Source organism: Lissotriton vulgaris, chromosome 2_1, assembly GCF_964263255.1.
Source record: "Lissotriton vulgaris chromosome 2_1, aLisVul1.2, whole genome shotgun sequence".
NCBI classification, from domain to species: domain Eukaryota; kingdom Metazoa; phylum Chordata; class Amphibia; order Caudata; family Salamandridae; genus Lissotriton; species Lissotriton vulgaris.
In genome coordinates, this window is record NC_141687.1 from 1,029,276,419 (window position 1) to 1,029,299,989 (window position 23,571).

The following is a 23,571-nucleotide window of genomic DNA, read 5'->3' on the forward strand; positions in this document are numbered from 1 at the left end:
GCCAACTCTCTAACAAACTATTACTAAAAACGTTTTTTTAAAGGCAGCAGTTTCCTAAAAAAAAAAAGGTAATTTTTATTTTTTTTAATGCTTATTGAAAAACAGACAAGATGGCCTGCTGACATAGCAGTTCGGCATCCCTGTGATAGATATTAATTGGAATAAATCACAATTTGTGACCTACTTCATGAATATTCACATGGTAAGTCACATTTTCAATCCACTCCGATTTGGATTTTTACAAATGACCAATTAGTAGGTAAGTAGGTCGGCTCATAAAGTTCTTTACTGGTCACTAAAAATACTGACTGCAAATTGAGACCAGCTTTTCGTACATCTGGCACTTGGTCCCTTTTTCTCAGAAGATGTAAAGTTTTGCTATCTTTCTTTTATGTTGGAGGCACCACAGTATTGAATTCGACATCTGCACCTCTTGATTAGGTGCCTAGGGTGAACTCAATCAACTTCAAATCTATACTTAAATGCACCGCTAAACTAAACCAGGGAAACAAATGTTTTAGGTCCATCTGCCTCACTGCAATATACATGACTCGAGAATGCATAAGACAAATGGCCTAGCTTTGCTCTGCGTACATATATTCTGTGGACTGTGCTGATTCACGAACTCTAACGTTTTCTAGGTTTCCTCAATAGTCATGAGATACTCATGACCTTACCGAAATACATGGCATGTATCGGCTTATCATAGCCGTTAACGTTACAACTTCTTCACTATGACGTTGTTCTTTTGACCTCTGCACTTTTTGATGTACTCAGAATCCTTTTGTGAATTGTATGTTTTACTTTTGAGAAATTATTTCAAATTAATTGATTCCTGTACTCGGGGCTCAGAGGCACGTCTGAATAAAAACAACGCAATAGCAAAGTTTGAAAAACATCTGGAATGTAAACATCCTGACAATGAACAGATTAAGCTATTAGTAAGTTCTGCAAATATACTTAATATATTTATATATTTATATTCCATCACTCCATAAGGCAAAGTAATTAAACATGTCTTGTCTAAGCCTATAGGTATGGTTTTGGCTGCTAGCCTTTTGGTTTGCCAAAGCTTCTTTTTTTTAATAAAGGGACACACTATATGAAAACTGCCATTGTCGTAAAGCAAAAATGTGTATGAGTTTTCAATGTAAAAACGCACATTACACCATTAGTCCTTGGCACTGAACAGGCTACTTCCGGTGTGATTGTACATGTTGTACAAGAGCAGAATGCGGTCACTCACAATCAGTTAAACGATGGATGAGGTTGAATCCACCCTGTACCCCATGCTGTACACTGAGGGGTGTGGAAGCTGAATGTGAATGAATCTGCAGTGGACCAATGGATAAAGAGGGCTGACTGAAAGCCCCTGTAAGTAATTAGGTAGGTATAGTATATATATATATTTTATGAAAAATCAAGAGGGCTTGGATAACACCAGCCCTAAAAAACACAAGACTCTCAGTCTATCTGCATGAAGTAGAGTAATAATGAAAATCAAGCCAGGATCTGAGGGAAAGGAAAGATGGTACTCACGAGAACACTAAATGAGGTGTTAGTAAGATTGGCCAATGACTGGGAACGCAGAACAGCGCACTGACCCCACTCTGTGCACTGTAGGTTTACAGTGGGATAACCCACGCTACAGTATCATCTGCACTCATCTTCCCAAGATCATCCCTCAGTTATGGTGAATATCCCAATGTACTGTAAAGTGTGCAGTGAATTATTCATGAGCAACCTACTGCTGCACCAACAGCTGCTCTGAACAGCATACCTGTGTGAAAAGATTAGCATAAAAAACACCTGCAAACACAAAAGCCATCCTGCATCTCTGGCTGCTGCCCCGGGGTCCTCTGGGAGTTGAAACACATTCTATTTATACAGCATGTCCTCAGCTCAGAAGCAAAACAGAGCCTTAATGAATTCACAGCCTAATCAACTTGACAAAGACCTACTTGCGAAACGTTAAACCTCACCCACTTTCAGCGTTAGCTAGACGTGACACGTCCGTGTGCACAAACTAAAACTTCCCAGTGAATTCAAGGGATGTGAAAAAATATGCATTTACTACGTAAAGGTGTGGAGGCGTTCAGTCGTTGCAGGGCAGTGCCAAGTGTTCCGTGCTTACCTATGATGCCACTGTCCTGGCTCTCCAGCGTGGAGCTGGGGCTGCTCAGGGTCCCACAAGGGCTGCCCTTGCTCGTCGCCGTCTTGCTGACGCAGCTGTTCAGAGTGGAGCAGGGGCTGTCTGTGCTCGGCGAAGCGGTGCTGCTCGTGAGCGTGGAGCACGGACTTATACCGTGGCCGGCTGCTGTGCACTGCGAAGAGCATCAAAACAGAAACAGCCATTACACAGAGGCCTACTGCTAACAAACAGGCAACCTGCAATTAAGGAAAAAGCACTGGCAAAGGGAACAAGGCTTGTTTTAGCTGCTAGCCTTTTGGCTTTGTCAATGATTGTTTTGTCATGGATTTTTTAAACCTTTATTGCTTGGGGAGCCGCTGGGCCCCCACTAATATAACAGAAAGCATTGGCTACAAGCAAACATATATTTAGTCTCAAAAAGCACATGCTTTTAATAGTAATCACTGGAGGGAACTACTGTGTGTTGAATGTGCTCCTGTTGAAATAGCAGAATGCTGTTACTCACAGGGGGAGGTTAGCCAATGGCTGAAGAAGGCTGGCCCTGTACCCCATGCGGTAGTGAGACACAAAAAATAGACCAGCGGACGAAGAGAGCTGATCTGAAAGCGCGTGCATACGGACACAATTTTAGTATTCTCAAAAGGGCTTGACTAACGTCAGACGTAAAATTCAGCCTTGCTATATGGAGGGGTGAGGGACATACAGCTTGTAAGAGGCAGGCAGATACTTTTGGATAGCACTCTTAATTTATCTCGAAAAGGGATAGGTGCCTTCTTCTCTCCATCACATCTGCTCTGAAATCCTGGACAACACAGCCTGTATCAGCTCAGAGAGCACTGACTGACTTGTTCTTACATGCATGCGAGTGCAAAGGAAATAACATTTCGCCAAAAACAATGAAATGTTCCATCTGATAAGACGTACACACTCCCATTTAAATTCCGTTTGTTGAAGCAAGAAACGCGCATAATTGGAACATGAGGTTCTGCTATCAGCGTTAAGAAGCTTTTTTTGTGCCAAGAAACCATAAACGTGAATCTTGTAAATATAAGACTAATTCTTCTAAAGAGGAGCTTTTTCACAATAAAACCTGCCTTTTACTGATCCTCACTTTCTGGGGAAATGCACTCAGTGAGCATTTAGTAAGCTGCAGTCATTATGTGAGAATTCAGGAGAAAAAATGCACGATACAGGGGAACATTGTTAAGCGAGATAATCATCTTTTGGACTGAAAGTTTGAGGGGCGGTCAGGTAGAACAAAATAATGGATATTTTATTGCAATTCCAGTCTTAAAAATGTTTGGGTGGACATCCGATCAATTTCCTGTGACTGAGCAAAACAAGCAGAGATGCTTCCGCCAACAGACCAGACGAGTACTTTTTGATGTGGGATAAGATAGGAAGCAGTGGGAATTACAGGTATTTGTGACATTTGTGGACAGGAAGGTTGGGATTAGTTCAAAGAGCTGGGACTATGTATGTGTTTTTCAGGGTGTAACTTGTAAGCATCGGTCTTACAACTGAAAGATTCAATATTGGGGAGGCCGCATGACGATCAGTAGGGGAAACACGCACGCAGTAGAATTCCCATGTTAGGACTGATGTTTGGGATCCAGTATGACTTACAAAATATGTCACAAAGCAAACACAATATTTAGCAACATCCGAATCTTGGATTTCAGAGCAGATAGTTTTCTTATATAGTAAATTACTTCACGTCTTGTGCAAAAAACAAATTTAAAAAGTGGTGCGAGATATTCATCCGCCTGAATATCATCTCCGCTTTAGAAAGGCTTTAAAATTCTATTGGTTTCTTATTTTTCCTAGGTTGTACTATACGCAAGTCATTTCCTACCTGTGAGTTTCCTACCTCCTAGTCTTGCTACTACCATGAAGCCTTCTTGGTAAAACTATACCCCACAAATAAACAAACATGCCTGACGCGATGGGGTGGAGGAAAGGTCTCCACAACAATAGTAATGGGCCAATGGAGATGCACCCACTCCCCTACAGAACGGCATCCCCGCTGGGGGCAGAGATAATCAAGTCTGACTACTCTCTGCTACCACTTCATGGAACACTCACAGACTTTCTGACCCCAGAGTACAATCCAATTCCTGGTATTGGTGGGTTTTGACTACTGGATGCATTTCCCGGACACCTACTTAGCCTTCTAATTCACTGAATTCTGCACAATTCCTACCTACTTCTTTCTAGCCCTTAAAAATCCTTGTAAGCACTGAAATACCTGCCACACATGTCTAGGATCTCTGCTCTAAACAAAATTACAGTTTTTCTGAAACAAAGCCCAAAAAAGCCAGAACGTCATCGCCACTCTGCTAGCCTGTCTTCTACAGTCCCCATACTTCAACCTAAAACCCTCACCATCTGTGGACTGTGGAATATGTTGCCCTACTGCTTTAACCTCCCTACTCCCATTGCTCATTCTGAAAGACGCTCAAAACCGTTCTGTTCACCGACCCAGGACCCACTGATAGTCCTCAAGAAAGAAGACAGTAGTTTGGCAGAGACACATGGGGACAAGCAGACTTGAAGATCAAAAAGCAAAATCATCACAATCAGGCTTACCACAACTCAGTTCAAGGTAGATCAACAAGATGCTGCATATGTGGGCCATTTAAATGCATCTTGACCATCAATTTCAAAGTGTGCACATCTAAGCATGATTATTAGCATTTTTTAAACGCCTGCCCCACAGTTCACTGTGAATTCAAGAAGAAGGGTTTATTGTAAAGTAGACTGCAGTTTCATTAAGTGAAATTAATGTTTATTTTTCACCGCTGTCTACTAATGAAATATTCAAATTTCATGATTTTTAAAAGCTAATGATTAGCCACTGGTGTGGCTTTTTGAATCTGAATGCAAGCATAAACTATATTGTGATAAATAATGAATATCAAGATTGGTAGTTCTGGGAAAATACTCAAGCCCAAGAGATGCATTAGAAACCGTACAACCTTTCTTATAGCAAGCATACATCATACCATGGTTTCATTTTTGACATCCAAAGACATGTGTGCAGAACTTGAAATCCCTTCACCAAGGAGAAACCCCAGTCGCGTCATCAATTCTTGAGCTGCAGGCGAACAGTTTGATTCTTTACTGCCCTTTGCTTCTGTACAACACAAACAAAATTGAAATATTATAATCTTCAAACATTGCAAAGTAACATGTCAACAATTTTGAGTAGCTATCAGAAAAGAGTGTGCGCCATGAACTGCCAGTAGTCTCTCATCCTCATTTAGTATTACAGTGTTTTTTCTTATTATGATATGGCCTGTACATACAGAAACACATGTTATAAACACCCAAATAAGTTAGTGGGAGTCATACTTAATGAAAAATGCAGAAAGTATTTTTCTCAACTCACTTAAGCCATTGCCTTTTCTGTACTTGTTCCTAGTTTGCCACTGCTGAGACAGGTGACCCCCAAATTATTTCAGGGATCTTTACATGGTCGCACAGAGTTCAGGTTAAGCGTATGGTGATGGTACAAAGTAGTTCTTGCAGCTGTTACTAGACTTGATGAACCAGTGCTATCTCCATTTCTTCATGCTTCTCCATCACCGCTATCCTCTTTTCCCCCCACTAAGCCCTAATTGTTATGCAGCTGGGGAAGGTTGTGTTACAAGTGGCTTCCTCACAACGCCTCATAAGTGTCCATATAGTTTTATTGAGAACTTAAGCGATACAGAACAGAGCCCGTCAATCAGCTTCCAACACTTTCCTGGTCCGCTGCATGGCAAATAACTGCAGGCTCCAAACCTTACAAACATTCTATCTTCCCTCCTCTTTCGTGACACGCTTATGTCACTATACAGTCAAGGACTAACATAATGTGAAATAAATGAATACAATTAGAAATGATGCTCAATACAATTACAAACAAATACCACCCATATAACATCTTCTTCTTATAAAACAAAAACAAAAAAATATATAATTATTGTACATCTATATCAAGTGTAAATAACCAGGTTTCTTAGAAATACTTTCCATCCCGCGCTCCCTTTAAAGAATCATTTTGCTCCTCTGGCGGGTTTGTCCGATGCTGGGAACGGGATACTGTCAGAATTGACTGAGGAGGCCGAGGAGGTGGTTAAAGGTACAGGTTTAGATCCCCAGGCTAGCCAGTCCCATGTACCTCTGACAAAGGCAGTCCCCTCAATGCAATGTGTGGTTGTAACTCAGGGAAAGTACTCAGCTCAGGGTCTGGACCCGATTCAGAGAGCAGGGGGACACAAGGGAACCAGAGAGTTTGGATATGGACAGGTTGGGTTCCCTTATTCAGTCCTTAAGGGGAGATTTGATGACTAAATCTGAGATCTCAGAGGGCAACCAAAAGGCGATTCATGACAGGTTTGACCTATTGGAGTCTAATTTAGACGATGTTATCACCCGGACGGGCAAACTGGAACTGGAAGTGGTAGCCCTAACTAAATCAGTCCAAGGGAACTCAAAGGATATTGAAACTCTGAAAACACAGAATAGATCTCTGGCCTCGGATGTGGAGAGGCTGGAAACCCAAGCTCGAAGAAATAACTTGAGAATTTTAAAAATACCAGAGGGAGAGGAGCTGGATGACATTAAGGGGTTTGTCTGTAATTTGTTATGGGACGGTGTCCTAAAAGACCGTCCAGATATTGACTTGGAGGCTGAAATACAACGGGTACATAGAGACCCCTTCAAGTTACACGCAGACAGAAAGGCGGCAAGGAAAATTTTGGTGAATTTTCAGACTTTTAGTATCAAAGAGATAATCTTGAGGAGAAGTCTCTCTAAATCGGACCTTCACTGTCAGGCAATCCCATATCTTATTAGATCTGATATAGGGGGGAGAACAGCCCAGAGGCAGTGGGAGCTGGGCACCAGAATGCCAGAATTAAGATCGTTTGGAGCACAAATGAAGTTCCCCGCCCTTCTAAAGATTATGTGGAAGAATAAAATGTACAACTTTACCCAGACCACAGATGTGGATGATCTTTTAACTTTGATGAGACAGAAGTGATACGGAAAAAAAAAAACCCGGTGAATAAAGAGACAGAGGGGGAGAGAGGCTTGGAATAAAGAAGGTATGGAATATCGGAGGCAGAACAGGATATACTGGGACATATAGGGACACCCAGAGGCATTTGGGACAAATGGAGTCTATGTAAATAATAGAAAAAATGGAGAAAAGAAAGGAACAGTAAAAAGCAAAAAAAATAAAAAAACACAAAAAAAACCACGATAATAGAAATTTAATCACTTAGTACTTAAACATTCATTTTTCTCACAGTTGGTGCCGTAATAAAATGTCCCGCTGATGAATGTAGACTCAAAAAGCAGTTCTCCCGGGGCCCTAAAGGCGGTTTTCATGGTCAGGTATGTCGGGGGGGTTCCTCAGGGGAGGGGGTCAGGGTGGGGTGTTGGGTGGTGGGGAAAAAAGCAAAAAAAAAGTCCTCATATATAGGAAAAATCACAAGCCCAGGATGGGAGAAAACGCAGAGTACGGTCATGAGTAGGTCAATAAGTATTAAAACCCTCTCCTGGAGTGTGAATGGTATGGGTGAAAGGAGGAAACAATCTAGGGTCTGCGAATTTTTAAGAAACACAGATGCCCACCTTATGTTATTACAATAAACACACCTTGAGTTGAACGTATGTAAGGCACTTTTTGAGAAACTGGGGTGGGTGCAGGAAATAGTGTGTTCCAGACAGAGGGGGGCAACTAGGGGGGTTGCGATAATTGTTAGGGCAAATAGGGGGATAAGGCTGATAAAGACTGAAACGGACCAAACTGGTAGATGGATTTTGGCAGCCCTTTCTATTTATAGTATTCATTACACATGTGCAGTGTATTACGGCCCCAATGATGACAATCCCGGTCCTCTTTTGAAATTGGCAGCAGGTCAACTAGAGACCTCAGGTCCTGTGGTCCTGGGGGGTGATTTTAATCTGATTTTTGATTACAACTTGGATAGGACCTCAAAGGCTAAATACCACGCTCCTACTAAATCACTTTCTGTCCTGGGATCTATGATGAAAGATTTTAATTTGTTGGACGCCTGGAGGGCTAAATATGGTTCTACTAGTGGGTTCACATTCTATAGTAAGAAATATAAACACTATTCGAGAATAGATTACTTCCTGGTAGACCAACATTTGCTTACAGACATAACCTCTCTTTCCCATACCCCAGTGGGGATATCAGATCATGCAGTTGTTGAAATGGTTTTTTCATTAAGCTCTAGACTCCCGGATATTAGATGGACACTAGAGAGGACACTACTTTTAGATGATCGAGTAAAAGTAGAAGTGGGAGAAAAAACAATCGAATTTCTAAATATTAACATTGGCTCCTCCACTATTCAGACCGTGTGGGAATCATATAAGGCTTTTTTACGAGGCGTGTTGAGCTCTTTAATGGCTCACAATAGGAAGATTATTAAAAAAAAACAGCAGGACGATTTGAAAGCAATTGTTGAAAAAGACTCTGAATTACAAGTGGCTATTGTTTCAGATAGAGAGAGGATTCCGGAACTGGAAAAGGAGCTTTTCGATCTACAACTATCTCTTAAAATCAGTGATGAAAAGATCATTAGGAAAAAAATGGGAAACCAGTAAACTGAAAAATTTCGAGTATGGGGAAAAGTGCGGGCCCTTCTCGCTTGGAAAGCCAGAGAAGAAAGATCCAGGAATAATATCAAAGTTTTAATGCAAAGGGAGACAGGTATATCAATTATGGAGAATGGGGGCATCAGGGAGGAAGCTAGAGGGTTCATGCAAGGCCTATATACGGAAGATAAGAGTTTTGGGATGGAGGAAGCTCAGACTTGGTTAAGCCAGAGAAATGTACCCCTAATTTCAGAAATAGACAGGAAGTATTTAGAGAGTGAGATCATGGAAGGGGAAGTAATAGCTCAACTCAAGAAAATGAAGCGGGGGGAAGCTGCCGGCCCAGATGGGCTACCTAGTGAAGTCTATATTGACTATTCAGAGCAACTGGTACCTGTGCTTACTATACTTTTTAACCATTTATTGATTCATGGCCACAGCATCCCCCCTACCTGGGCTGAAGCTACGATCACTCTTATCGCAAAGCCTAATAAGGACCCAAAAAACAAAAAAAATTGAGTCCTATAGGCCTATTTCTCCTTTGAATTCAGATTTGAAACTTTACTCTGGGATTCTGGCAACTAGACTTGCCAAAATTATAAAATCTATAATTCACCCGGATCAAAGAGGGTTCATCCCGGGGAGGCAGCTAAATGAGCTAACCTTCCAGGTGATTGGAGCCATAGATTATGTTGAGGACAGAGGGCTGCCGCTAGCTTTAATTGCGATAGACGCGGCCAAGGCTTTTGACCAGGTAAACTGGAAATACCTGTGGGCTACTATGGCTGGGTTTGGGTTCCCTCTTTATAGAGGGCATTAAATCTTTGTATCAGGATCCAAGAGCTATAGTTTTGGTTAATAATGGCCTGTCCGACGGGTTCCAAATATCCCGCAGCACGAGACAGGGCTGCCCCTTATCCCCCCTTTTGTTTGACATTTATATTGAGCCTTTTGTATGTTGTATTAGGGCTGATCATGTAATTCAACCTTTTAGAATAGCAGGTCTAGAGCTTAAGGCCGCACGGTATGCAGACGACCTTCTTTTATACACTTCCAATCACGTGGACGCCATACCTAGGCTATTTTATCTAGCTGAGGAATTTGGGAGGCTTTCGGGTTATCAAATAAACAGGGAGAAGACAGAAATAATGGGTTGGAATAATAGTACGCCCATTCAGGGAGTAAAATACCAAATGAGATACTTGGGATCAATTTGACTCAAGAACTAAAGAATATACAGAGAATTAGTTGACAGACAGTAGTTAAAGAAATTACAAAAACATTAATAAGATGGGGCAGCCTGCCATTAAATATATATTGATGAGTTAATCTCATCAAAATGTCTATACTCCCTAAATTAACGTTTCTCTATAACTCCATTCCTCTATCATTTCCACAGAAAGAGATTAAGAGCCTTCAAGGCAAGATCGGCTCCTTTATCTGGGCATGTAAATCTCCCAGGATAGCCTGGAAAAAGTTAAGGAGGGGGTTAAAAATTGGGGGCTTAGCCCTACCAGACCAACTTATGTATTGTCATGCCTTTCATTTAAAAAAATTTAGATTATTGGCTAATAAATTGGACTCAACTTCGCAGGGCCGTGTATTCCAGGCATTGCTCTATGATTTACCACAGGGACAGGAGTTTTTCTTATTCGAATTCGGTGACCAGAAATTCTATAAAAAAGTCCGCCTAAAGATCCTGCAGGCGGCCCTTAGGAACTGGGTATATGTTCGGAGAGCTCTGGGAATTCCATATTACCATACTAATGCCCCAGTTTGGGATTTCCCAGGCACTCTGGAGTGCCTTCAGGACCAGCTGTCCCAGCCTTTAAAAACAGCAGGCGTGAGGAGATGGGGGGATCTCTGGGGCAATTCCGGTCTTATGGATTGGGATTCTTTAGTGTCACTGACAAATGGATCTTTAACGAGATTTAAGTTTTACCAACTCTCCGCCTGGTGGTCAAGACAGACGTTACAGCGGGAGAGGGAGTCTGAGATCCTTCATTCTGTCTGCAGGGGAGGAGGGGGGAAACAAGAGGTCTCATTTTGGTACAGGGCACTAATGGGGGCAACAGGAATGTAAAACTGTGAGCTGGCGAGTCTTTGGGGTAATGTGAAATCAGATAGTCCTGAAGTAACCAGTAAGATCTGGACAGATTCCTTCTCCTTGTCCCAGAGTCTAATAAAACCAGCTAATCTAAGGATAAATCATCTATATACGGTCTATCGGGTTTACTGGACCCCGGCTAAACTGTCCAGGGTTACACTTGAGAATTATTGTTGCCCCCGCTGTAAACTCTTGGCAGCTGATGACATACATATATTTCTAGAATGTCCAAAGATTCTTGAATACTGGAAGGAGATCGTGGACTTCCTGGGGAAGGTTCTAACCACCACTATTACATGCTCTCCGAGGCTAGTTTTTTTTTGGTTTACCACCTGGTTATAACATTAACAACTATTCCTCACAATTTATATTCTATGTGATGGTTATAGCAAGGAGAGAGATCTGTAAAGAATGGAAATCAGCGACCCCTCCCAGGTTTACTGACTGTTTACGAAACATCATAGAAGTCAGTAAGATAGACATAGTGTGCCGAGTAGTGAGCACAGAGAATCTGTGGTCGGAACTGGTGCCTGGCTATCGAGATAACGGTCCGATGATTATGCCAGAGGTTAGTGTCGGTCCTGTCCTCCCCAGGTCCGAGGTATTCCATCAGAGGACAGGGGAGTTGGACAAGGAAACAGCCTACCTCTGGGTGACGCCTGATTGCCGCACATTGAGTCCAGGGCAGTATCAATCTTGACAATGTGAAATGCATATGGGGTTCCCATCTAGAGTATTCATTGGTGGCATATATGAGGACTAAAAAATAAAGAAATAAAGAAAGAAATAAAAAAAGAAATACTTTCCATCCTGGTTGTAACCTCCTCCACACCTCTTGCAACCCCACCATATTCCTGTTTACCACAGGAATTCATATGACTCAACACCTTTTGCCATTGACAAAACATCACAATCATTATCAGAAAGACCACTACTACAGGTTTCTGTGTCCTTTTGTTCACCATCAAGTAATCTGTCTGACAATGCCGAATACATTTGTATGTCATCAGAACTTTCCAATTTACTTTTTTAGAATCTGTTTTTGGAAATCTTTCAATGAAACCAAATTCCTAATAAACCACCATTTCCCATTGGCCAGCTGTACTGAGCAATTTTTCACTTGAATGACTTTATGTGGTCCACGAAAATGAAATTCACTCTTCCTGCCTTTGAAAACTCATGTTTAAACATAAGCCACATACCAACATTCAAATTGTTATTAAACAATCTTCTATTATCATAATGACAAGCCTTCATCTTCTGTTGAGACTATTCCACTCTAGATTTCACAACATCATAATCCACATAATCCTCTGGTAACACACTGGTTTTTCTTTTCAACCACTCAGGAATACGTTTGGAATGAGGGCATCTTATTACCACAAAAGGAGAAACTCCCATAAAAGAATGTGGTGTGTTGAGATATTCCCACATGTTCTCCCTGACAAATTCAACAACATCCATACCACAAGTTGAAGCAATTTTTACTTCCTCCTTCAACAACCGGTATGCTCTTTCCACAGCTCCATTGGATTGGAGACTATATAATGACACAATGTAAGGCATCATGTCCTTCTTCTTCAGAAACAGCGAAATGTTTTCCAGACATTAACTGTACCCCATTATCTGTAAACAATTCCGAAGGTGCAACCTTCCACAGCTAACATATTAGCCAAAAAAATATTTGCCACTTGAGTAGTAGTCATGCAGTCCACAGAATCATAATAAACCCATTTACTGAAATAGCCTACTAAAATGATCAAATACTTGTGATGCAATGGCAGAGAAGCCATGGGTCCTGTAAAATCGAACAAAAGTTTTACGTCGCTACATCAGGCAATTCCAATGTTTATTAGTAAAAAAAACACTGATCACACCTGTCAACAAATTATTCCACACAAGTATCCATCCTTGGTTACCAGAATGTGCATCTTCTAGGCTGAAGTAGAACCCAAATGACCTGAGTAAGCCAAAGATACAATAGTATTGCGTAAATTAGGTCCCTCCTCTGTAAAAGCTTGTTTTCAACTATTAATTCATGAGCAATTTTGAAAAAGCTTTTCAATTCACCCTGTACATTTTTAATATTTGTCCAAATCTTCTCCACAAACTCGCACACCCTTTTCAACAACATATCCACTTCAGACGCCTTGTACCATTCGGTTTCATCTATTCTGCCTGACGTTTTGAAATATCTACACCTGCTACAATACATTCCTTATTGAACATATCCAACTCATCAGTATCCATTTCAACAGGCAGAGGTGACATACAATAAACTCGACAATTAGCAGATCCAGCAATATAACATACATCAAAATTGTATTTTTGCAACTTTGATAACATTCTAACGAGTCTAGAAGATGCTCCAGGCATACCTTGTGTTTGTGAAAGGCGAATAAGAAAGGCTTGTGATATGTACTCAAAATAACATGTGCTCCCCAAACATATGTCTTGAATTTTGCAATGCCCCATGCACATACTACTCTCTCTATAGTGCTATATCTCCTCTTAAGATCCTTGAGTATTCTTGATGCGTACGCAATAGTACACTCCCTTCCATTTACATTCAGACATAGCACAGCCCCAATGACAATCACACTTGCATCAATTGTTATACTACATTCCACACCCGATACATAGGTTTTCAAGGCAGATACAGTCATCAATAATTTTTTAGGACTCGTCTAGGCAGCACTTGTGTTGTCTCTTTGAGACATGCTGTATTCAGGTATGGACTTTAAGCCCCGCTTATTTTTCCGGCCATCTTTTCAATTGGTACATGCTACTATCCTTTATAAATGGTGGCTTTTGATTAGTTAAAATTCGTAGTAGTCCCTCCTAAGTACAGCCTTTTCTCTTTTTGAAAACCTCCCAGGAGGACTGCACCTTTTACAAGTGTTATTTCTCAGTAAGTTATATATACAGTGTCTGAGCACTATTTTATTAATGACTTTCTCCTAGCTGCTGTTGCAAGCAGGAAATGCACTCCCCTGCTTCCACAAGCTGCCTTTGGATTAACTGGCCGGCGACACTGCATACGACCCATCATCTTTAACAATGGTGGCTGCCTCTTTCTTTTCTTCTGAGTGGCTCGCCAAACTCTATTGTTTTTAATATTATATTGTTTTTAATGAGCGCCGCACGCCCCCTTAATCTTCAACAAAGGCATCCGAGTGGCTCGCCCAACTTTATTTTTTCATCATTTTAAGTTTGTGTTTAGATGCGCAGAACGCTGCTCCTAATCAGCAACAATGGCGGCCGCGCCTTTCTTTTCTCCTGGGTGGCCCACCCAAATTCCTGCGCTCCTTTTCTCGCGCTGGTCACTGAGGGTACATTGGCATAATAAAACACCATGTTGGGAGAAGGACATCTAGCGCTTCTTCGGCGGCTATGGCAGGCACCTGGAGGTATGCATGAACAACGGATACATTAAAGGTACTGAAAGCAAACACATTTATGCATTTCTTTGGGCACCAATTTGGTTGAAAAATAAAGTGTTTTATGAGAACTTGTAAGTAATATATATTAGACATGCATGCCGAGAGCTATGCCTTAACTTTTTAAGTGCAGGCAACTGTCGGCATAGATTTTTGTTCTTATAGTTTGTGGGTTTTATTATTGTATAAATGTACATGTGGTGCATTAATCAATGGTAGAAAGTGGTTTATTTTAACAGGAGCACCGCGTTTTATCGTTAATAATGGTGGCTGCGCTTTTCTTTACTTCTGCGCGGCTCACACAACTTTCCTTTTTTCAATTTTCATTTTTTCATTAGCTGCGCAGCATGCCACACTTAATCTTTAACAATGGTGGTCGTGTGGTTCGCCCAACTCTATTTCTTCATCTTTCTATGTTTTTCTACGCACCGCGGCACGGTGATCCTAATCAGAAACAATGACAGCTGCACCTTTCTTTTTTTCTGGCCGGTGGGACAAATTTCCTTTGTTCCCTCCAACCACACAAACAAAATAACCTAAGTAAATACCATTGTTATTAAATACTGAGATAGGCCTAACTTTGATAAATGTGAGACCTATTGCATTGCAGATGCTTGTGTAGATCCTGAAACTCCTTGTCTTACAGTTTACCCAACACAAAAATGCTTTCTCTTTTTCATAACAACCTCTTCCATGATGACAGCATACCCCTCCACAAGCCTAGAATAATAGTCTGACAAACTCACAAAAGATTTCTGCTCATCTTTGTCTTTTTGAGTAGATACACACTTTGAAGCTCTCAGATACATTTTGCACATGTCCTAGGAAGTGATTCTGTGACCAAGGTAATCAACAGAATTAGTGGGATATTTACAAATATCTTTAGCCACTGCTGTAAAACTTCTTTCCTTCAAAGTCAGTCAAAGAAATGTTTAGAGCCCAGCAGCATTAGCACTTTGGACCCTTGCCAGTCCTTTACCGGTGAAGAGCCAGGGAACAGGCGGGACCGGGCGGACCGGAGGACTACACCTTCCATCATCCCTTGGGGCGCCGTGACGCCGCGCGTCACTAGCGAGCCAGGAGGCGCCTAAAAGGGGGTCGTCACCAGCAGCGCGGGAGCCCAGCAGGATTAGCACTTTGGACCCTTGCCAGTCCTTTACCGGTGGAGAGCCAGGGAACCGGCGGGACCAGGCAGACCAGAGGCGAGGAGGACTACGCCTCCCATCATCCCTTGCGGCGCCATGATGCCGCGCATCGTCACCAGCGTGCCAGGAGGCGCCTAAAAAGGGGTCAGGGCTCCCGCAGCGCGGGAGCCCAGCAGGATTAGCACTTTGGACCCTTGTCAGTCCTTTACCAGTGGAGAGCCAGGGAACCGGCGGGACTGGGCGGACCGGAGGCCAGGAGGACTACGCCTCCCATCATCCCTTGCGGCACCGTCACACCGCGCATCGTCAGCAGCGTGCCAGGAGGCGCCTAAAAGGTGGTCAGGGCTCCCGCAGCGGGCCCGTCATAGCCCGGAAGAGGCTGGGCTGAGCAACCTCCCTTACATCTTGCCAATGGAAACAACCGATTGGACGTCTGCTGATGTAGGAAGGTACTGTGCCTTGGGAATTCCCTAGATACTGTTGCCCTGCTCCCTGGTTGTTCCTGTTGTATATATAAATAACAGAGTACATTAAGGCAATTGAGAAGTGTAAGGGTGCAGCAGGGACACTGGATGCCTTCTTAGTTAGGGCAGAGTCATTATTGATCCATGAGATTGAACTAACAGAGCGACGATTATCTTTGGACCCTTTAACACAAAGAGACATTCATGAAGCTGGCATGGGTAGAAGTTTAAATGATGGTTTACCTACTAATTCCCCCATTATTTTCTCAGCTTCAATATGCTCCCCTTCTATTGTTTCAACTCGGGAATTGACGCCAGAAGTGGCGGTGGGTAGAGTTACTAGGACTAAGGCCCAAAAAATGGGGTAGATAGGAAAAACGACGCAGTGCCTGCAAAATGGAAACGGGGGGCTCCAGTAAGAAAATCTAAATCTGTGATGGTTTCTGAAGTAATGGCTAGTTCTGATATAGAATATGATCCAAATAGATGACAAATTAAAACCACTTCTGTTGGCACACAGACAGATATTGGCCCTGTGTTTTTCGATTCTGGAAGGGGCAATACCAAGGAATCTGCGACTGGTACAGACGCCACTGGTTATGCCAGGACGGTAGATGTAATGGTTAATGAAGTACAGGGTTTCTTTAACAAGGACTTCACACAGCTTTGGGACAAACTGAATAATTTAGAAATAGCAATAAAAAATTTAGGAAACAATAGAGAGGTCAGAATGGCTGAAGAGCATAACGGGGGAAGCAACGAGAGGCTGGACGGAACCTTACATAGAACTACACAACAAATAATGGAAGGAAACGGTGGTAACACTACACAGATTAGGCAGACCAGCACGGACGATAGGCCCTATGAGTCATTAATTGGCCCCGGATTTTTAGATACACAGAGAAATTGTACAGCACTCCCTAAAGTAGACAGGAAACATGATGCCCGGAGTCATACGATGACTCATAACTCTAGTAGAACTGCCAATATAAGAGCCCCCTGCTTCGTGCCCGTATACGCTAATACTAACTGGTGTCCCTGCCCTTAGAATGACAGAGAGAAAGATGGGATGACCTTCGGAACAAAACCATAGATTGGCTAGCTAAACATAAAAACTTTCTACTAGCTGACACAAAGGAAATATTAATGGTCCGTAGGGTAGGTTGGATAGGCCACTCCACTAAAAATATAGAAGGCGATTGTATAGTGGTCAACTTTCGTTGGTCTCAGTTGGTGCGCCACATTTTGAATAAAAACGAGTAAACACACTTGACGAACACCAACATTTGTGCACTTCCGTTGTTTTTTTTTTTTTATAGACCACAGCCATGGCATCTAACAGCTAGACAGCATACAATGCGATTGACAAATAAATACTATGCATTGTCAGACTTGGATGCCCAAGACCGACAATTATTTACATCACAGGCATTGGAATCATTGGCAGTTGGGCTGCAATCTCAAGAGGAAGGGTCTGCCATGGCTATTGTTACTAATCTAAACATGGATACAGTTGACACAACTAGCAACTTTTTAAGCTTGATTGAATTAAGAGCACTGAAAATTGTGGGAGGCGATTTTAATCGTAAATATAAACCCACGGTGGGGCTATACTTTGAGGAAGAAGAATTCTTGGCTAATAATATTCCGCTCCTGGAAAGTCAGCCATTAGTGCCTTGTACAATAGCAGTTGCGCAGTTACGAAGACTTGTTTCGGGACACTGCTTGAGAGCCTGTGACAGCTGTCTGCCCTCTGACAGCCCAAAAGCCCCAACATATACTAGAAATAATATAAAGAGCCATATAGATTACATAATTATTTCAATTGAGCTTTGGTCGATGGCTATTGACTTAAAAGTTGAAAATAGAACAGAGAGCGACCAATACCCACTATGCCGGACATTGGCAACTCACCTTTTCCATCCTGTCGCCTCAAGACCAAGAGAACCTGATAGTGATAATATAGATCCACTTTTAGGTAATAATAGGAGAGCTTTAAAATGGCATTCGATAGGGAAAAATCAAGCAGCAATTAAACAGATCTATGACACTTTTGTAGACGGGGTCTCTCTGTATGTAGATTTACCTGCATTAGATATTCCAATTATGGACATCCATTGTAAATTAGTTAAAGATTTGGTACCCATATTGAGTAAAATCCCAAAGAAAGCTAACAATGGGATTACAGTGGCGGCTGAGTTGAAAAGACCATGGTATAACAAAGCATGTAGTACTGTAAAAAACTGAGCTCATTTTGGCCTCAAAAGCTAAAAATACAGTGGCCTTAAGGGAAAAAAGGGCAGAATATAAGCAATTATTAACCTCTGCAAAGAAAGAATGGGAGGCGAATATTTGGGAAGAACTACTTGAAGCAGCGAAAGCAAAAGATCAAATTGTTTTTTGGCGGCTAATTTCAAAGGGCAATAAAAACGAAAGATGTAGTAAGGACCTTTTTTTAGATGCGGATACTTGGGTGACACATTTTTCTAGTCTTTACTCTTCTTCCCCTAATGACATGGACTACTGCCCGACAAGTTATGAAACTACATTAAATGCTGCACCGTTATCGTTTAGCTTAAAGGAAACCCTAACAGCCATAGATGCATTGAAGTCAGGAAAGGCTCCTGGTCCTGACAAAATACCTGGAGACTTATGGAAGCATGATAAAGGTGTGTGGGGCCCCACATCAATTTGTTGTGTAATTCTCTTGCTGCAGGTGCACCTTTACCTGAAACTTGGAAAGGGGCAGAGATAACGACTATTTTTAAGAAGGGTGATCGTCATAACCCATCACATTATCGACCAATTGCTCTTATTGATGTTCTACAGAAGGTATATGCTAGGCAAATTTTAAATAGATTGATTGAATGGATCGAGGAATATAACATTTTATCGCAGTATCAGACAGGTTTTAGAGTAAAGACTGGCACGATTGACAAGGTTTTCAGATTTCTTTGTATAGCCTGGAAATATATAATATTTAGGAAGGGACATCTGTATATCGCCTTTGTGGACTTAAAAGCAGCGTTCGATCTTTTCCCCAGAAATCTCCTGTGGAAGTCCTTAAAAGATCAAGGGGTCCCAGGGGAAATCCTTCTACAGATAATAAGATGACATGAAGACAACTGGGCAAAGGTCAGATGGGGTAAGCTTGATAAGGAAAAGGGAAGGTTTGAAACTCTAGGCTGAGAAAATGAATGGGACGTGCACGTGTACTTTAGGAGTATAAAATGAAATATACATTGACTTACATGTCATGTATAAAAATGTTATTTTTACTAGAATAACTTTTCAAAGATTATTTTAGAGGTATTTATTTGACTGTATTGGTATATTTTTATACGTCCTGATATGTTTATTCCTCAAATCTGCTTTTTAAATTATAATGCAACATTGAGAAATGTGAAATATCTTTAGAACATCACTAAACTGGTCAGCCCAATCCATTTAGAATCCAGATGAATTAGTAGTATTGTATTGTATCTTCTATACGATGTATTGTGGAAATGTCTGTATTGTTTTTGTGAAAACCTTTTATGGTTATTTTTACCGAAATAAAGATTAAATGAAATTAAATGAAATGTTTATTTCCTTCAAGATGCTTAAACCTTTTTCAACAATTACATTATGTTACTCAGTTGTTTTGGCATAAATCAAGATGTTGTCCTAGAATGCCTGCACTCCAGTTACATCGTTAAATAGGCTAAACATGAGTTTTCGAAAAACGCTGGCCACTGAGGCCAGCCCAAACAGCAGCCTCAAAAATGTATATGCACCAAACGACGTAATAAAAGTGGTTCAACATTTGTGATTTGTTTTTCCAGTGTGATCTGGTGGAAAGCTGCTTTCAAGTCTATAATGCTAAAATTCTTAACCCCTCCTACGATAGTCAATAATTCCTGAATATAATTCCACAACAATGTTCATATTTAAAGGACGTAGGTTTGCACACGTTCTAATGTGTCTCTTTTTTTTTTTACTAAAACAATTGCACTCGCCCATTCTGCCACATTGACTGGCAGAATGGGCCATATTAGCTAGGTAGGATTAAACAAGCTGATAACTCCAATGTCCGCTCGAAAGTGTGTCCAAGCTAGCTCTGGTCTGACTTGCGCCTCATCCACTCCATAACCATAGCCAGTGCTGCTTCACTGACACAATCCTCCATCACAATAACGGAGCAGCCACCACTCGCTTTACTTGTCTAAGTTCAACTTAGAAAAAAAATCCTCCATACCTGGCAAAGCGATTCAGTGGGCTCCGGAACACAGGTAACTGTTTGTCACTATAAGCGCTTACTTGTGATGCTGTAAACGTTTCCCCCGCTCTTCACCATATGATACAAGTGGCTTCCTCACAACTCCTCATACATTTCTATATCGTTTTATTAATAACTTAAGTGATACAGGAAATAACTGCCAACATCCGGACCTTACAAGCATCCTAATTTCCCATCTCTCTCATGGCACGCTAGTGCCACTATAACATCAAGGAGAAACATAATTTGAAATCAATTAATACAATTAGAAATGATACACAATACAATTACAAACAAATACCACCTATATAACAGGGTGCTCTTTTTAATGCAGAACACCCATGTACAGAGACATAATGTAGCAGCAACAATCTACACTCCAAGCAGCTTTCACACTCCAGCAGCCAGGCTCCTGAGAAGATTCACTATAGTTGGCAACTCATGCACCTCCTACGATCTGAAATATAAATATAGCAGGTCTGGCTTATAACTGAAAGTGTAAGTCAGCTCCAATGGCTTTGCCAAGTTTGGCAAACATGTTTTAAACCTGTACAGCATATAGTTGACTTGTTAGCAAGAAAGAGACCAAAGTGTGGTTGTGCTCCTAATTGTGTAGGATGGCATTTCATGATTTAGCTTTCAATATTCAGTCTAGTGCGTTCATGCCATGGCATGGCTCACGCTACACAGTACTATCTGAAGACAAACTCACCTCTGTGTTTGTGGACCCTTCCTGCTTCAGGAACTCATCTTCCAATACCACACTATTAGTGATCTTGTTTCTACAAATGTGTCTGTTTAAGCGGTGTTTAGCTTCACATGTCTCCTAGAAAGACAGACCTCTTTCAAAGATGGACCCCACCCTCTCCACCCTAGAGCTGAAATATGTCCCAACGGTCTTTACACATCTTTTTATGACGTTTCTGCTACCATTCTGTTCCCATTTCTTGACAGCTGTATCTTAAGAATGGCTGCAGTGCGCCTACAGACAATTTAGTGCTGTAATGTATGCGTAAAAAAACAGCAGTGGCAAAGTCATTAGGTCCCGCGTTGACTGCAAGCATTTTGGCTATGGCAGGGATTATTTTGTTTTATCATCTGACTGGCAAAATTGTATTGTTGGGAAAGCTGCTGGGCCCTCAGTAACTTAAAATGAAAATACTAGCTAAAAGCAATAATTTATTTTGGTCTCAAGAGACAGCATAGCAGCCCCTGGCACTGAAGAGAACTACTTTGAGTGTGGATGGGCTCCTTTTGAAAGGGCAGAATGCTGTCACTCACAGTGAAGTTAGCAAATGGCTGAAGAGAACTGACCCATGCTGTAGTAGTCAGAAAAAAATGTGACTGACACAATAAGAGAACAATAAATGAAGAGGACTGGCCAAAAGCCCCTATAAATATATTATACTTATAATTTTAGTAAAATCAGATGTTTTTGGCATAACGCCAGAAATAAAAACTACATCTCCTCACACACAAACCAGCTGTTGAACACAAAACCCTATTCTGCTTTCCACGTGGAGGAAGATGACATTTGAAACAATGCTATTGAGCTATGTTGATGGCTTAGTTTGCTCTTGTTTAGATTTCAACGTGTACATATGCGGTGCTCAACAAATAGATCATTTTCATCTCTATTGTTGTTGGCACTACACATCCTTATCTCATGCCGAGAATGCTTATGTGCAGTAAAACAATGCATCACGCTGCTTACAGGAAATAAACGCATTCTTGAACCGAAGCCATGCTCAAAGGCCTGGGCCCTGCACATTACTGCTATCACCAAGCACAATAAGAATGTATTAGGACTAGGGACATCGGGGAGTGATTATGTCTAGACAGAAATGCTTGAGGTTCCATCTGATATGAGTTCTCTCACGAACTCTAATGAAATTGCCATTTTTGTCCACTTAAATGAAGTTAAACATTTATGCAATATTAGTTATAAAGGCAACGTTAGTGGTTAACCTAGTAATTATTGATTATGGTTTTAAGTTTGCAGATAATTGAGATAGTGCTGCACTCTTCTGAGGAAACACGCACTTCCACCAGTTTCTAGTTGTGATCACGTTAATAGGAACCAGGTGTAATTATTAGACAGAGTTCATACAAGTGTGAACAAATATGAAACTATATGAAAAGAATTTGGTTCAATAAGGCACGGGTTAGAGTGTGGTGTGCAGAGAGCTGATGGGTCGGGTGAACCAAAACACAATATAATTCACACTATGCAGATATTAAGAAAAAACCGCGGTAAATAAAAAATAAATGCAAGTACCATCTCCAGTGCTCTTTATAGATTGTGGAATCCCAAGGTGAGTGCACACCCAATAGGATGTAAGAACCAGGAATTCTTGTCTTCATACTTGCGTGTGTCAGATCATAATTTAAAGAGGTGAACTGAGAGTGCTTTCCTCGCATCCCTGATCAAGATTCACAGAGAGCGGAGCACAAGACTTCCATCATTAAGCGTTCCTTATATTTGGTATACAAAGGAAGGGCCAGACACTGCCATAATAAGGTCAGGCAAGTGACTGCCAGAAAGGCGAAAAATAGCCGGAAGTCCTGCCTCCATCTTTGAGGCTCGAGCTGTGGAAGAACGCACAGTATGTCGCCTCTAGTCTACTTGGTTGGATGCAGGACCAGACCAGGTCCATCCACTCTGTCAATTTGCCATGCAACTTCATACAACATAACTATAGAAATTGACCTGCCCTCTTCTTTATCCTGATTTATGGCGATCCTCCATCTGCCTGTGTGGCCCGTCCGTCCGCTACCCCTCCCCGCTCTACTCTTCTCCACTTTCCTGCTAATGACCTCTGCCCTCACCTGTCCTAGCCCCCACCCTGTTTATCTACGAATTCCCCCCGTCAATTGAGTTCTAGCTATTTTGTTCTGATGCCCGATAGAGCTACCTAGTTTAGCTATAGGGGAGACAGGTCGGGGATTTCCCTCCTTGGACGTCACCTACCCAGTCGGTCTTTAGCCAGACTTCCTTGCATCTCTCCTGTAGTCTCTTCCCACATCCTCCCTCCATTTAGGTCTCTCCTTCCCTCCTCTCTCTAAGTATTGAGACTGAACTATTTTGTCTGATGTCCGATTAAGCTACATGGCTTAGCTATAGGGGAGATGGACCGTGGATTCCCTCCTTGGTCGTCACCTACCCAGTCGGTCTTTAGACAGACTTCACCTTGTCTCTCCTTGTTGTCTTTTCTCTTTTTCCTCCCTTTCCCACCTCCCCCTTCCCCTCTAATGCTTTTCTCTCTCCTATCTCTCCTCTCCTAATGTATTGCCTTTGATTTTGGATGGATTGTGTAATTGTTGATCTTGTCTGATACATTGTTGATCCTCATGTATAGCGCTCTGATACCTTTGGGTCTAGCCAAC

General features: G+C 41.7%; 1 protein-coding gene across 2 annotated transcripts in view; it reads right to left on the reverse strand.

Moving 5' to 3' along the window:
* TANC1 (tetratricopeptide repeat, ankyrin repeat and coiled-coil containing 1) overlaps positions 1 to 23,571 on the reverse strand; it is a 773,242-nt gene that overhangs the window by 320,141 nt on the left and 429,530 nt on the right. For both annotated transcript variants that reach the window (XM_086956663.1, XM_086956662.1), the window contains exons 5-6: positions 5,158 to 5,288; positions 2,135 to 2,324 (exon numbers count right to left, since the gene is read on the reverse strand). In XM_086956663.1, coding sequence (XP_086812789.1) covers positions 2,135 to 2,324; positions 5,158 to 5,288 — 321 coding nt within the window. The remainder of the gene's footprint in view (positions 1 to 2,134; positions 2,325 to 5,157; positions 5,289 to 23,571) is intronic.